Source organism: Chrysemys picta, chromosome 5, assembly GCF_011386835.1.
Source record: "Chrysemys picta bellii isolate R12L10 chromosome 5, ASM1138683v2, whole genome shotgun sequence".
NCBI classification, from domain to species: domain Eukaryota; kingdom Metazoa; phylum Chordata; order Testudines; family Emydidae; genus Chrysemys; species Chrysemys picta.
In genome coordinates this window covers 14,229,932-14,244,328 of record NC_088795.1, presented here as the reverse complement: position 1 = coordinate 14,244,328, position 14,397 = coordinate 14,229,932, and the positions used below count along the sequence as shown (strand labels likewise).

The 14,397-nt window shown below is 40.7% G+C and overlaps 1 protein-coding gene and 1 long non-coding RNA gene across 2 annotated transcripts in view; both read left to right on the top strand.

Moving 5' to 3' along the window:
• MOB1B (MOB kinase activator 1B) overlaps nt 1-5,219 on the top strand; it is a 72,089-nt gene extending 66,870 nt beyond the window's left edge. The window contains exons 5-6 of the mRNA XM_042856338.2: nt 1,500-1,663; nt 2,395-5,219. Coding sequence (XP_042712272.1) covers nt 1,500-1,663; nt 2,395-2,472 — 242 coding nt within the window. The 3' untranslated portion in view covers nt 2,473-5,219. The remainder of the gene's footprint in view (nt 1-1,499; nt 1,664-2,394) is intronic.
• Nucleotides 5,220-8,701: 3,482 nt separating this feature from the next.
• On the top strand, nt 8,702-13,172 carry LOC122174298 (uncharacterized). Its single transcript, XR_006175909.2, has 2 exons — nt 8,702-11,903; nt 12,132-13,172. It is a non-coding gene; the product is annotated as an uncharacterized LOC122174298 (long non-coding RNA).
• The last annotated feature ends 1,225 nt before the right edge of the window (nt 13,173-14,397 follow it).

Genomic DNA, 14,397 nt, shown 5'->3' with positions numbered 1-14,397 from the left:
AAAATTCAGGATGTAGAAAAAGGGTGTTTCTATTTAATAAGCAACTGTATTTTCATTGATTCTTCAGCTATCTCCTTTTAAAAAGGAGGGTGTTGCTCTAGAGAAATAGGAGAGGAGGAAAAGTCATTCCAACCCCTGTACCCTATCCTCAGTATCTTTTTGTAGAATATAGTGTTTTCCCAACTACCAAAATAAGTTTCTGTGCAGGAAAGATGCATAGCCCCAAGGAGGCATTCCCCTACTGGGTCAGCTTTGCACCCTGGATTGTGAATACAGAACTTATTGTTTACAAATAAATTGGGAAATGTTTTTGTTTTGAGGAGGCTTCTTTAAATGCATGGCACTATTCAGCAAGCCGCTAATGACAGCCCATTTTAAAAAATGGACCATCTGTCAAAATCAAATGGCTTTTGCTTTTACTTGTTCATGGTTTTAGTCAGGTGCAATGAACCTATAATAGGTTTTGTTTTTTAAGTCATCCCTCTTCCCAGCTATACCCTGCTCAGTAGGTGGCAACGTGGAACCGGTTAGCAAGATGGCATTTGCTTTAGTGCTTCAGTTCAGAGCTGTTGGGCACAGCGAGTGGGGGAGAGGACAGCTGCTTTTATTATTATTAACAGTAATGTTAATAGTGTTTTTTAATTATTCAATATTGATCTTACTGTAGTGCCCAGAGGGCTCGGATCTCCATTTTGTTTGGCCCTGTTCAAGTATATATGAAGACTTTTTTTAATAGGATGAGGGACTATATTTTGGAAAGCAGTGACTCAGAAAATGACTAACAGGGTCATAGTGGATAACCAAGTGAACATGCACTGCTAATGTGATGCAGTAGCTTAAGAGAGCAAATGCAATCCTTAGATGTATAAGCAAGGAAATATTTAGTAGGAGTAAGGAGGTTTTATTACCCCAGTATAAGGGTTTAGTGAGACCACTACTGACATACTCCGTCCAGTTCTGGTGCCCACAGTATAAAGGGTATTTTGATAAATTGGAAAGGGTTCAGAAAAGAGCTACAAGAATGATTTGAAGTCTGTCATAAGGTGAGACACAAAAGAAGCTCAATCTATTTAGTTTATCCAAGGTTGAGAGGTAACTTGATCATAGTTATGTACCTATATGGAGAGAAGATTTCTGATAGTAGAGGACACTTTAATCTAGCAGACTAAGGCATAACAAGTGGGTGGAAGCTGAAGCTAGACAAATTCAAACTAGAAATTAGGTGCAATTTTTTTGACAGGAAGGGTAACCATTGGAACAATTTACGTAGAGACGCGGGGGATTTTCCATCATTTGAAGTCTTTAAAGCAAGAATGGGATGTCTTTCTTCAACATATGCTCTAGCTCAGATAGGAGTTATGGGCTTGATGTAGGAATCACGGGTGAAATCCATGGCCCGTGTTATGTGCTAAGTGAGCATAATCGTCCCTCTGGCTTTAAAATCTATGAAGACCCAGTTTTTGCCCCAAAGAGCTTACCATAAATTTGTTTCTTTTTAGGTGTTCCTTTCCCAAAGAACTTCATGTCAGTGGCAAAGACCATTCTAAAGCGTCTCTTTAGAGTTTATGCTCACATTTACCACCAGCACTTTGATCCAGTAATCCAGCTACAAGAAGAGGCACATCTTAACACATCCTTCAAGCACTTTATTTTTTTTGTTCAGGTAAATTAGCATAAGAATGCTGTGATAATGGTTGCCTTCTACTCTGAAGACAGCATATATTAAAATGTCGATATATAAAAATACCATTCTTTGAGTTTTCTAGCAGTCGGTATAGAAGCAGGTGTTTTTACATAACTGGGCAGCTCTAAGCCCAAGATGCTACCTTATTGGTATTGTAGTGTATAATTATTGCTATAAGTATTAACAGATTGCAACAGTGGATTATGACATGTTTCCACAAGACAGACAAGTACCAAAGAAAACCTTAATTCACAGCCAGTAGAAGAAGAAAACTCTGAAATCAAGCTGCAGAGAGCGCATTTACTGGCTGCTACTGTTTTTCCATCAAGGAAGTGGCCCTTTAGAAGTTATAAAAGGGGGAATACTGTCTGAGCTGCATTGCTGGATGGCCTTAATGCAGAACAGGATCTGAGAAGGGAGTTTACTGAGTGTGAAGTAAAATCTTTTTTTGGAATATAGATCTACGAGGCACTTTATTGAGTGCACTGATTCATTTCACATAGGCTGCTGAATAGCCTTCTGATTGTAACCATGTTTAGTCATTAGTGACCTAGATTGGATTTGAACCAGCTACCTACATGTTGAAAATGGCTAACAGGTAAGCCTGGACGATTGCAAACTGCAGGGTAACTTTATAATTAAAGGTAAAGCTGGTACTAATACTACATTGTCTGTTCAAGTAAAATGTTGTTTTTCCCCCTCTTCTACAGGAATTCAACCTTATTGACAGAAGAGAACTGGCTCCACTTCAAGAACTGATTGAAAAACTGACCTCCAAGGATAGATAAAAGGAAGTGGATTTGTGGAAATAGCAAGCGTGTGGTATTTCTGGGGGTTTTGTTTGTTTGTTTTGTTCTGTTTTGAAAACAAAACAAAACCTTGTTCTGTTCTTACAGGCAGTCAAGATCCATTCTTTGTGCTTTTATTAGGGGAAATCTTTGTCTTTTAGTGACATGCAGTAAATGGCTTTTTTTTTCTCATTGTGGATTTTTAGTAGATTTTGAGTGTTTATAAAGGAAGTATGCTTGTTGGGAGATTTGACACTGCTGATGGATGGGTTGTTTTGTGTCAATTGTAGCCCATTCTCATGAAGTCCCTAAAAGACTTACATTCTCTAAGTGCCTTGGCAGACTCACTTCTGAGGTGCAAAGCACACACAATACTGAACATTGCTGGAAACAGAAAATATAACCTATCCAGGACACTTACTGATGCTTGGTTTAGAATATATATGCTTAAAGTACAAAAGCCATAACTTACTTAAATCAGTGATCTCCAGCTTTTAATACACAGCATCACCATTTTTTAAGAGAGATGAATATAAAGCTTCTCAAAACTAGGTATTTCTAAAAAACCAAAAAAGTAAAAATAAAAAATTATAGTGATGGTGACACTTCAGCTCATGTCCTAGTCACCAGACCTAAATGATAAAGATTTTAAAACCATGGACAACCCAGGATAGCAGAGGGCTGGCTCTCCATTCCACTGTAATTTTGCACTGCTTGTTACATATATTTATTTTGTTAATATAAATATCAACTCAGGCCAGCCTAATGTACTGTAAGGTACATTACTTCCTTTAATAAAGTTTCCTAGTATTTCCCAAATGAGCCAACCAATTTGCAAAAGTGTCTTCAGTGAGAAAGAAAGATCTATTTATTCATCATCAAAAATGACACGTAGGTAATATTAAGAAAAATCTTGTTTTAAATCCACTAGAGTGATGCCATTTAAATGTGAACAGTAAAAAGCTAACTCAAGATTAGAGTTCAGATTCTCAAGCTTTTTCGTAAGAGAACATCTCTTTGTAGAAAGATTGTCTTGTGGACCACTTTCCATTTGCAATCAGAAGGCCCACAGCCCATCTCATTCATAATTGTATGAGGTGTCTGGGGTAACTATAGCAATTGTTTACACGGGGAAAGTTATATTAAGTAAGATTTGTATATTTTAGCTGTTTTTAGTGTGGCAAGTGCTTTTGTTCTTTTTGAGAAAACAATCCCACAATTTCCTTTTTCATATCTCCCTCCCTTTCTGGTCCTGTTTCTCTCAAACTGGAAACTGGGAGAACCAGTACCATGTGACAAGACATTTCCATTGACCACCTGAAAGTGGTCCACAGACTACTATTTGGACATCTCTGTGCTATAGCTATGTGAAACTCAGGGGGTTCCCATCTCAGAAATTCATATGGAATGTATCTTTGCTTTCAGTCTGTGTATCTTTGTATCTATCCAATTTTGGCTTCAAATACATTTGTCTTCCACATTTGTAATGTGCCAGCCCCATAGTATCATCAGTATCTAGGTGCCAAATCTCAAAATGAAAAAGTAGCCAGTTTTCACCTGCTCTTGCATCATAACTTAGCACAACCACAGATTTTACATGATTTTGATGCAAAGACGTAAATTGACCCATGATACTGACCTCCTTTGTAAAGCACTTTGAGAGCAAAAGATGAAAAGCACTATAAAAGAACTAGCTATTATTATTATGCACTACCATGGCTCTTGAACCTTGGTGATCTTTAGATTTTTACAGTTTGTGACAGAACAATAGAAGTGTTGCAGGATATCCTGAAACCATGCAAACATTTCACACACCTGCTTGACACACATTTTTGACTTTGATAGTTAGGAGTGGGTAATTATGTATGGAAAAACACAATTACACATGCAAAGAGCCTGCAAAATTTGTAACTGGCCATTTGTGCTTGCAGATGTAACTGGTATTTGCATAAACAGATTACATACACACTTAATTTTGGAAGTCAAGCCTACATTCTTGAAATAGGAAACTCCATTGCTTTACTATTATTTACTGAGCAAAATCATCTGAAGCTTGAAAACAACCTTTTACCTAAACAAATATCCTCCAATTGGGCAAAAGATTTCTAGTGTAGCAAAAGCTGATATTAGCTGACTTTTTGTTTGCTTCACCGATTACTAATATCGTAACCTTATTTATTTCTTGAACTAAGCATAGCTCTGGGAATCCAGCTATGGACTAGCAAACTGCCTTGATAGTCTGTTCATTGCATCTCCTTTATAGAAAGACCAAGTTTTAGATAGCTGTTACCTGAGCTTCCCTTACTAATTTGTAAGCCGTGCTCACATTGTATCTTACAATTGATTACACTAGTATGGCAGCAATTGTTGGCAGCAGAGAAGTTAAAATTATAATTATCATTCAGACGTTGTTCCTTCAGCTTCATCAAAATGTTTCTTTAAGCTATACAAATCCCTTGCATGTCTGTTAGCTGATCTACGTCTTGGATTTATAGGTCAAATTACAGCACAGGGTTTTATCGGCCTTAAAGACAAGCTGCCAAGGAGTGGGGGAAGCAATTAGGTTTGTCTTTTTTTCCCTTCTTTGTGATATATCTAGGTCTGAAAGATGTTACCAAAAAATGGGGTGAAAAGGAGAAGAAGCTGACATTCTTTTGCTCTCTTATATTAGAAATGTCAGTTCTCGGCTTCCTGTTTTTTCTGGAAGCCTCCGTGAAAAACCGGAGTGGGCGCTTTCTGAGCCCACAGTTAAAGGGTCAAGATGTTTGAATCTTTCACACAGATTGATTTTCTTTCAAGTATTTGAACAAAAAACAGGTTTAAAAAGTCAGACTAAAATCCCCTCTCCTCTCAATTGCTGATGTTCCAGTCTCTCCCTTATGTGGAAAAAACAAACAGAACCCCTTACCTGCTTTTGGGAAGAAGATCTTTGAGATCTTCCTACATCAGAAAGAAGTAAAAAGGGTACGAACACAATTTGTTTTCCTGTAACTGGAATATTCACACCCAACTCACTGTTTTACTAACTCACTGTTCCTAGAGTTTATAGGCTCTGGGCCAGTACTACTAGGAAGAGCACAGCAATGTGTAATTTACTTCAGGAGTCCACAGCAAGGGCAGCTTGGATGTGCTTCAGACAGCAGTGCATGTACTAGCTGGCTGTACGTCTGAATGCACTCCCTAGTGTCAGAACATGCCCACTCTGAGACTGCGGTGTACTGGCTTGTGCAAGAACCAGTCCCCCCACCTCTCATTCAAGTGTTGGAGAAAGAGGTTCCCTGTGTGTGTCTCCTGCCCAGCAAACTGTGCTGTGCACATAAAAGGGGTTGGTCTTGGTCTCCTGTGTTAAGTAAGATCACAGGGAACTTGATACTTATCTAGGCTGAGCTGCACAAATTGGTGCCTGAGTATTGGTGTTAATACTTTATTTCCTTGCTTTTGGGGGCTATTCACATGTGTGGGATGGGGTAGACAACTGATCCAGATACTAAATCCAGTTTCAGAACTCTAGCTATAATTAACTGTAGATCTGTTATGGTCCGAGGGTCTCTTTAGTTCCTGGATAATTACTCAACAGGCTAAATGGTGCTGGCATCCATCTGACTATTCAGAGGGCAGAGTCATCCCCTAAAACTTAAACTGAACAAACTGTTCTAATGCACTTCAGGCATGAAGAAAACTAAATTTTTAAATTGCTCTTGGGTCTGTGGCCTTTTATGCTTCGCTTCAGTCTGAAGAACATTTTATAGCTGAAAATTGGGGGCTTGTAATGGAAATACACTGACAGGCTTTTAATCGTATGGAGGCGTAAATGGTGCTGCTTTTAATAGCTAACAGCATCTGCATCGTTAATTTTCATTTCCACTGAAAACTGCTTTGCTGAGCTTACTGTAATCAGTATTGGTTTACAGGCTAGTGTGGGTGTTCAGTGTGCAGATTATGCTTCTGGCAAGAGGAAAAAGATTTTGACCATTGGTAATCTTCTCACATCTCTAGAAGGCACTAGACGTTGGCCTGGTCTACGCTACAAAGTTATGTTGACAAAAGGCATCATATGTTGACCTCGTTGTGCAAGTGTCTTCACTTAAATGTGGCTCCCGGTGACATAAGTGCCCTGCTATGCCAATTTAATAACACCACCTCCCTGAGCGGCATAGAGCTATGGTTGATGATTAGGTCGATGCATTGCGAGTGTAGACACTACGTTATTTACGTTGACTGTTACTGTCCTCCAGCAGCTGCCCCACACTGATCACTGTGGTCACCATTGTGAATTCCACTGCTCAGGGGCACAGAGGCCAGAAGCGTCTCTCCCCCACTCCCACCTTTTAAAGCCCCATTAATTTTTGAAATTCCTTTTTCTGGCTTGGCGAGCACACCTAGCAGCTCTCCATTGTTCAGTTGGACTGCCCAGCTGATGATGCTGCCTACATGCTCTGGATGTGCTCCTGCCTGGAATACACAGGAGGAATTGGATCTCCTGGGCCTCCGGGGAACGAGGCTGTGCAGGCACAGCTCCGAATGAGCAGTAGAAATGTGGATATCTATGAGCAGATTGCTCGGGGGATGCAGGAGAAGGGATACGTCAGGGACCAACACATGAAAGCCAAGGAGCTGTGGCAGGCATACCAGAAGGCCATCAACAATCAATCCATTGCCAAGCCATAGACCTGCCGCATTTACAAATTGCTGCATGCTATATCTGGTGGAGAAACCACCCCCCTCTCTGAAAGCACCATGGATACCTCTGAGGAGCCTGAGTCACAGGCCCCCGCCATGAACAGCGAGGAGGAGGTGATGGACGAGGAAGAGGAGGAGAAGTACGGGGGACAGATGCTGCGGGGATCCAGCTGCCCAGCAAGCCAGGACCTGTTTTTGACTCCACCACAGTCCAGCCAGTCCCACCAGTTGAGCACAGGAGAGCCCAATGCAGGGGAAGAAAGCTCAGATAAGTGTGTAGTTTAATTTTCAATAACAGAGATGCTCCCATCTCAAAGTAGCAGGGCATATCTTTTGAGTTATCAAGAAGAAACTTGTGCTAGAAGAGGGAGTGGTACAGCCAAGAGAGGCAGAGTTGCTCTAGAGTTGGGGGGGCGGGGGAATACAGAACAGTTTGTTTATGTGCGCAGGGATGTCCCTTGAATCCTCTGTGGAGATCTCAATGAAACTTTCGTGGAGGAACTCTGCAATCCTCTGCCAATGGTTTCTAGGGATGGCAGCCTTATTTCTACTGCCACGGAAGGACACTTGCCCACGCCAGTCAGCGATAACTTTAGCAGGCACCATTGCAGTACACAGGCTAGCAGCATACGGGCCTGGGCAGCTTCTGGACACCAGCAGCAGCTGTGTTCTCTCTGCCTCTGTTACCCTCAGGAGTGAAATATCAGCTAAAATCACCACTGCCTGTGGAAAATGGTGCCGGTATTTAGTGCCATTGCCCTATACTACTAGAATCATAGAATATCAGGGTTGGAAGGGACCTCAGGAGGTCATCTAGTCCAACCCCCTGCTCAAAGCAGGACCCATCCCCAACTAAATCATCCCAGCCAGGGCTTTGTCAAGCCTGACCTTAAAAACCTCTATAAGGAAGGAGATTCCACCACCTCCCTAGGTAACCCATTCTAGTGCTTCACCACCCTCCTAGTGAAAAAGTTTTTCCTAATATCCAACCTAAACCTCCCCCACTGCAACTTGAGACCATTACTCCTTGTTCTGTCATCTGCTACCACTGAGAACAGTCTAGATCCATCATTTTTGGAACCCCCTTTCAGGTAGTTGAAAGCAGCTATCAAATCCCCCCTCGTTCTTCTCTTCTGCAGACTAAATAGTCCCAGTCCCCTCAGCCTCTCCTCATAAGTTGTGTGCTCCAGACCCCTAATCATTTTTGTTGCCCTCCATTGGACTCTTTCCAATGTTTCCACATCCTTCTTGTAGTGTGGAGCCCAAAACTGGACACGGTACTCCAGATGAGGCCTCACCAATGCCAAATAGAGGGGAATGATCAGGTCCCTCGATCTGCTGGCATTGCTTCTACTTATACAGCCCAAAATGCCGTTAACCTTCTTGGCAACAAGAGCACACTGTTGACTCATATCCAGCTTCTCGTCCACTGTAACCCCTAGGTCCTTTTCTGCAGAACTGCTGCCGCTCGGTCCCTAATCTGTAGCAGTGCATGGGATTCTTCCATCCTAAGTGCAGGACTCTGCACTTGTTCTTGTTGAACCTCATCAGATTTCTTTTGGCCCAGTCCTCTAATTTGTCTAGGTCCCTCTATATCCCATCCCTACCCTCCAGCGTATCTACCACTCCTCCCAGTTTAGTGTCATCCGCAAACTTGCTGAGGGTGCAATCCATGCCATCCTCCAGATCATTAACGAAGACACTGAACAAAACCGGCCCCAGGACCGACCCTTGGAACACTCCACTTGATACCAGCTGCCAACTAGACATGGAGTCATTGATCACTACCCGTTGAGCCCAATGATGTACCCAGCTTTCTATCCATCTTATAGTCCATTCATCCAGCCCATACTTCTTTAATTTGCTGGCAAGAATACTGTGGGAGACTGTATCAAAAGCTGTCAATGCAGCTCTCATTCTGGTGTCCCTGCACTGGAGGGCTTGGATGAGCTCAGCACACAGATCTAGGAATGTGGCCTTACACATCCGAAAGTTTGGCAGCCACTGCTTGTCATCCCAAACCTCATAGAATATCAGGGTTGGAAGGGACCTCAGGAGGTCATCTAGTCCACCCCCCTGCTCAAAGCAGGACAAATCCCCAACTAAATCATCCCAGCCAGGACTTTGTCAAGCCTGACCTTAAAAACCTCTAAGGAAGGAGATTCCACCATCTCCCTAGGTAACCCATTCCAGTGCTTCACCACCTTCCTGGTGAAAAAGTTTTTCCTAATATCCAACCTAAACCTCCCCCACTGCAACTTGAAACCATTACTCCTTGTTCTGTCATCTGCTACCACTGAGAACAGTCTAGATCCATCCTCTTTGGAACCGCCTTTCAGGTAGTTGAAAGCAGCTCTCAAATCCCCCCTCAATTCTTCTCTTTTCTTCAATCCTGCATTATGATGCAATCCCACCAGTCAGTGCTTGTTTCTTGGGCCCAGAAGCAGTGCTCCACGATTTGCAGCTGCTCCATGAATGCCAACAAGAACCTTGAATTGGTCCTCTGTGTCCCACAGCAATCTGTCATCCAAGGAATCATCCTGTTCCCCTCATCTCTTCTTGTGGTTCTGCAGTTACTGCAGGAACGTGCACCCTGTGCTTGCAATACTCATTAAAATAGTGCAGAGGTGTGCAGGATCCATGCTTTTGTCAGAGATGGCAGACAGCAAGGAGAGCCAAACGGGTTTGTAGGATTTTGAAAAAAAGTCTCCAAAATTATGGGATAAAGATGGTGCTATGGGATGGAGACCGTTGCAAACTGGAAAGTTGACCCCATGCTTCCAATAACCCTGCCCAACTCATTTCTGCCCCATCAAACATGGTCAAAACTTCCTAAAAGATAGTGCACCGGATGGTGGCGAGTTGCACAGTGGGATACTTATCCATGGTGCACCACAGTCTGCATCGATACAAGTGCTCCTGGTGAGTACGCGCTCTGCTGACACAACGAGCCCCGTATGCGCTCACACAAGCGATGCACTAACTGCAGCAGCTGTATGCTGATGTAAGTCTGTAATGTAGACATGGCCATAGTCAGTGCTTTGCTGTATATCTAAATGAGAACGGTGTTAACCAGAAAGCCCCTTCAAAAAACAGTTTACTTGTGATTATCTGGATTAGCATTCTCTATTGAGAGCCTGCAGGCACGGTAAATATTTTTTTTAAAATGCATGGAGCACTAAAAGGTGTTTTTATATGATCTAATCAGAAATAGATTAGAAAGCTTAATGTCCTGAAGAATCCAAAACTTAAAAGCAGGGATTTGCAGACTGTAGCTGAGCCGTAGCTGTATTTATTTTGACGGTCTGCCTCCTCACTTTGGATATTTGATCTCAATTTTAAAACAGCAGCTATAAAAATTCAGGACACTCTTCTGCAGTTCACACTCTCATATATTAGAATTTAATATGTAGAATATTAGTCTCACATGGGCATCTTATTCTTCTGTGTTTGTTACTTGGCATCCAGAAGGCCATTAATTCTGTCACTGTTCAGATAATTTTGGCTCTTAAAACTACAACTTTGAATAGGGAAGACAAACCTTTTTGAAGTTAAGACATGAGTAGTGTACACGAAGTATGAAACGTGGACTGTGAAAAATAGTTGGTGGAAACCTTTTTTAACACTAACTTCTAGATATGTAATAAAAGCCTGGAGATCACTGTCTGAAATAAAGCTGTTTGAATATTCTTTAATTATACTAACCTTTGAAGATAGCATCTAAGATACTAATGCAGTGCATGGGATAGAGTATCCCTTTTTGTATTATACTTGCAGCTTTTAATTTTCAAATATTTTAGCAAAAGACTTGGGACCAGAATTGAGTGTGTTTACATTTGTAGAGCATGGGCACATCAAAATATTAAGCAAAAGTCATCTTGGTTTTTAAACTCAGCTGGACTCTAGTAAACTTGGTAACAGAACAGTATCTTTTAAAAAACGTTAAACCACAACACTAGTCTAGATCCATGTTATAAAGGGATACTCTGTTAGATATTTCATTGTTTTGATATTAAACAGTGGAGCGTTAGGCCTTGTTAACACCGGGAGCAGAACCATGCAAGCCACAGCTGACCTGGTTATGCTCCCAGTATAGGTTAAGGCCTTACAGTTTAATAAGGTTTTAAACAGGTTTTGCTATTTTTCAGCTACCAGCGTGTTTGATCATATTGATGATTTGGGTGGTAACTTCAGGAAGTAATCTACCTTGAGATGAGATCACTGTTGGCATACTGTACTAGTTCTGTTCTGCTATCTTATGCCAGAGGTGAATTTGGTCTAGGGAATTTACACAATTAGGATAGTAGATAAATTCCAATCACAGACATTTTTAAGTCTTTCATAGTCAAGTCAGGGATTCAAGTTAACTGCACAAGTGGAGAAGATGTGCCACATCTGACTTGCTGGTAGCTGAATTGATGTCCAACATGGTAGAGGCGGAGAAAGAAAACAAATCTTAAAAGGGGGCAAATAGCCTGTTTGCAAGTCTCTCTAGTTTATTTTACTGCTTACTATGCAATGTAGAACTTTGAACTTTTGCATTTACCTTGATAGAAAACAGAGGGGTACTGTCGTCTATTTAATATTTTGGAACTGAACACTCACTGTCTCTGAAACTCACTTCACAGGTATAAGATGCCTATTTGCTGCTATTGACTTTCTTTACCTTCCAGATTCCTCCTTTTTCTTTCTTAGCCCCCTTTCGCTGAATCACCATACAAAGTTTTATTACAAATATTTCATTTAGACAGGTTTCAGAGTAACAGCCGTGTTAGTCTGTATCCGCAAAAAGAAGAACAGGAGTACTTGTGGCACCTTAGAGACTAACAAATTTATTAGAGCATAAGCTTTCGTGGACTACAGCCCACTTCTTGCATCCGAAGAAGTGGGCTGTAGTCCACGAAAGCTTATGCTCTAATAAATTTGTTAGTCTCTAAGGTGCCACAAGTACTCCTGTTCTTCTTATTTCATTTAGAGAGTTTTTTGTGCCACCCAACACTGGTGATTTTTTTTTTCTGGAGTGCTATATTACTGTATGTAAAACAACAGTTTTCAGCTGGACTGTTAAAGGTGCAGCATGAATATAGACCTGCCTGTTTCTTCCACCAGAAAATTCCCACCATTATTTAGAGCCTTGTTTTCTTGATTGGTAACTTCATTTGAGTTTTCCAAACTGAATCACTAGCACCTCTAGTGTTGAGGTTTTAAAACTGTGTAAAAGTTTTGATGTTTTATCTTTGTAGTAGATAACTAACATGGACATTCATAGTATTACGCACATTTTTTCTCCTTTTAAAATATAATTTCCTCTTAACAACTGAAGACTGCAAAATGACTAAATTTCAAAAAGCTCATTTTTGTTTTAAGAACTCTCCTTAAATTGTTCTTCATAGATTACTGTATTTTTAGGGGAAATTAATTTTTATAGCCATTAAACTGTACTCATTATTTTTGTACTTGTGCAACTAGGGACATTTTGGGACACAAATCTTGAAGGGAACACTTAATTCTTTGCTGTTTTGATTCTTCCTATATGCTGGAGTTGTACTGCTAAATACTACTACTGGAAGCAATATCTTGATGTGCAATGGAGGTGAGAGAAGAATGCAAAAAAGTGAATGAGGTTTGAATAAAAATTAATTGCTGGAGGCAAAAGGATATTGCAAAAGCGACACTGTAACCTTCATATTCACTTCTTTATACATCGTAAAGCAGCTGGAAGAAAAAATAGGTGTAAAATATTAAATGCAACATGGGAATCCGTACTGTAAGCTAACCGTGCCAATATTGCTTCAGTTTGTAGGCTTTATTGATTGGTATTTTAGTTTTAGATCAAAACAGCTTTTGATTAGAAAGAAAAAGTTGAATGTCTGAAAATCTGCAACATGTTTATTTGAGAGATGTAAATAATGTATACAGATTGCTGTATGTGATGGGATGAAAAAATATTTAAATTCTAGGTTTTTTCAGTAAGAAACTGAATGCTGTTTATAAGAAAAATAATAAATAGCTATGTTTGACCATGATTGTCTTTTTTCTTCCCAGACTTATATTTCTGATTTGTAGATAGAACTCAGTTATATAGCTGCGTATTGTACACACATGAACGTTCCACCTACAAATTAGATTTTTGTAATTACCCCACTTGAATTTGTGAATATTTGTATTACAGGCAGACCCAATAGCAATAAAAGAACCTGATGTCCTCTCCTTTCCTTATTTCATGGTTTGAAATGGTAACTTAGAAAAAGTGGGAGAAACCCGAAATGCAAATTGGACGCAGCACAGTACCACTTGATAAGACTTACTCGCCCATTATCTGAAGTGTTGGCATCTCTACTGGGGTCATTTTGAAAGCTTTGTTTCATACAGATTGTCATTTAAATCATAGCCATGCATTTTATACAAATTAGAACAATACACATTCCCAAGAGGTATTCCGTTTGTGCACTAATCTGAGATTTAAGATTTTACTTTTCATAACACCTCTACTCCATGCAAGCCACATCGCCTCCCCTCTGCCCACAGCTAAGCATGACAGGAGCCATGTGTCTGGGGTTCCAAAGCCTAGTGCCATCCTACCCCTTGCAGTACTCCAACCTCCTGACCACTCCCCTCTTCCCTACCCACCCATGTAATCCCAGCTAACAAGAATGCTTCCCTTCCTCTGCCTTTGTATTGTCTGTTTACGTTGTAAACTCTTTGAGGTAGGGATTGCCTTTTACTATGTACGCATGCTGTCTAGAACAATGGAGCCCCCGTCTCCTGTGGGGCCTCTAGGCACTACCAGACTACAAATAATAAATATTTGTCAAATTAGAGTTAATTTTAAAAGAATCAGAATAACAAATCACAGACACTAAAAATTAAACAAGAAAATGACTAATCAGCCCATATATTAACTAGTATTGGTATGGTACAAGAAAGTTGTTCACCTTAAGTGGATAGCCAAATATATTGTCTTATGTAGTTCCTTTTGTACACCTGGGTTTATATAACGTTCTCAAATTTTGCGCTTTCAGACGGAGTTGAGTATTTTCACGACTAATCGCCTGCATGCAACTCATGGATTCTAGGATTTGTCTTGATGAATCTTGAGTGGTAACTAGGTGACTTCGCCTTGGAGACATCCTTTATCATCCCATGCTTTGATGGCATTATCACGCTGTCTAGAGTGGCTCACAATCATGAGTGCCTACCTCAGGGCAGACTGTTAAAAGCAGGGCAGACACCCAAACTGGTGGT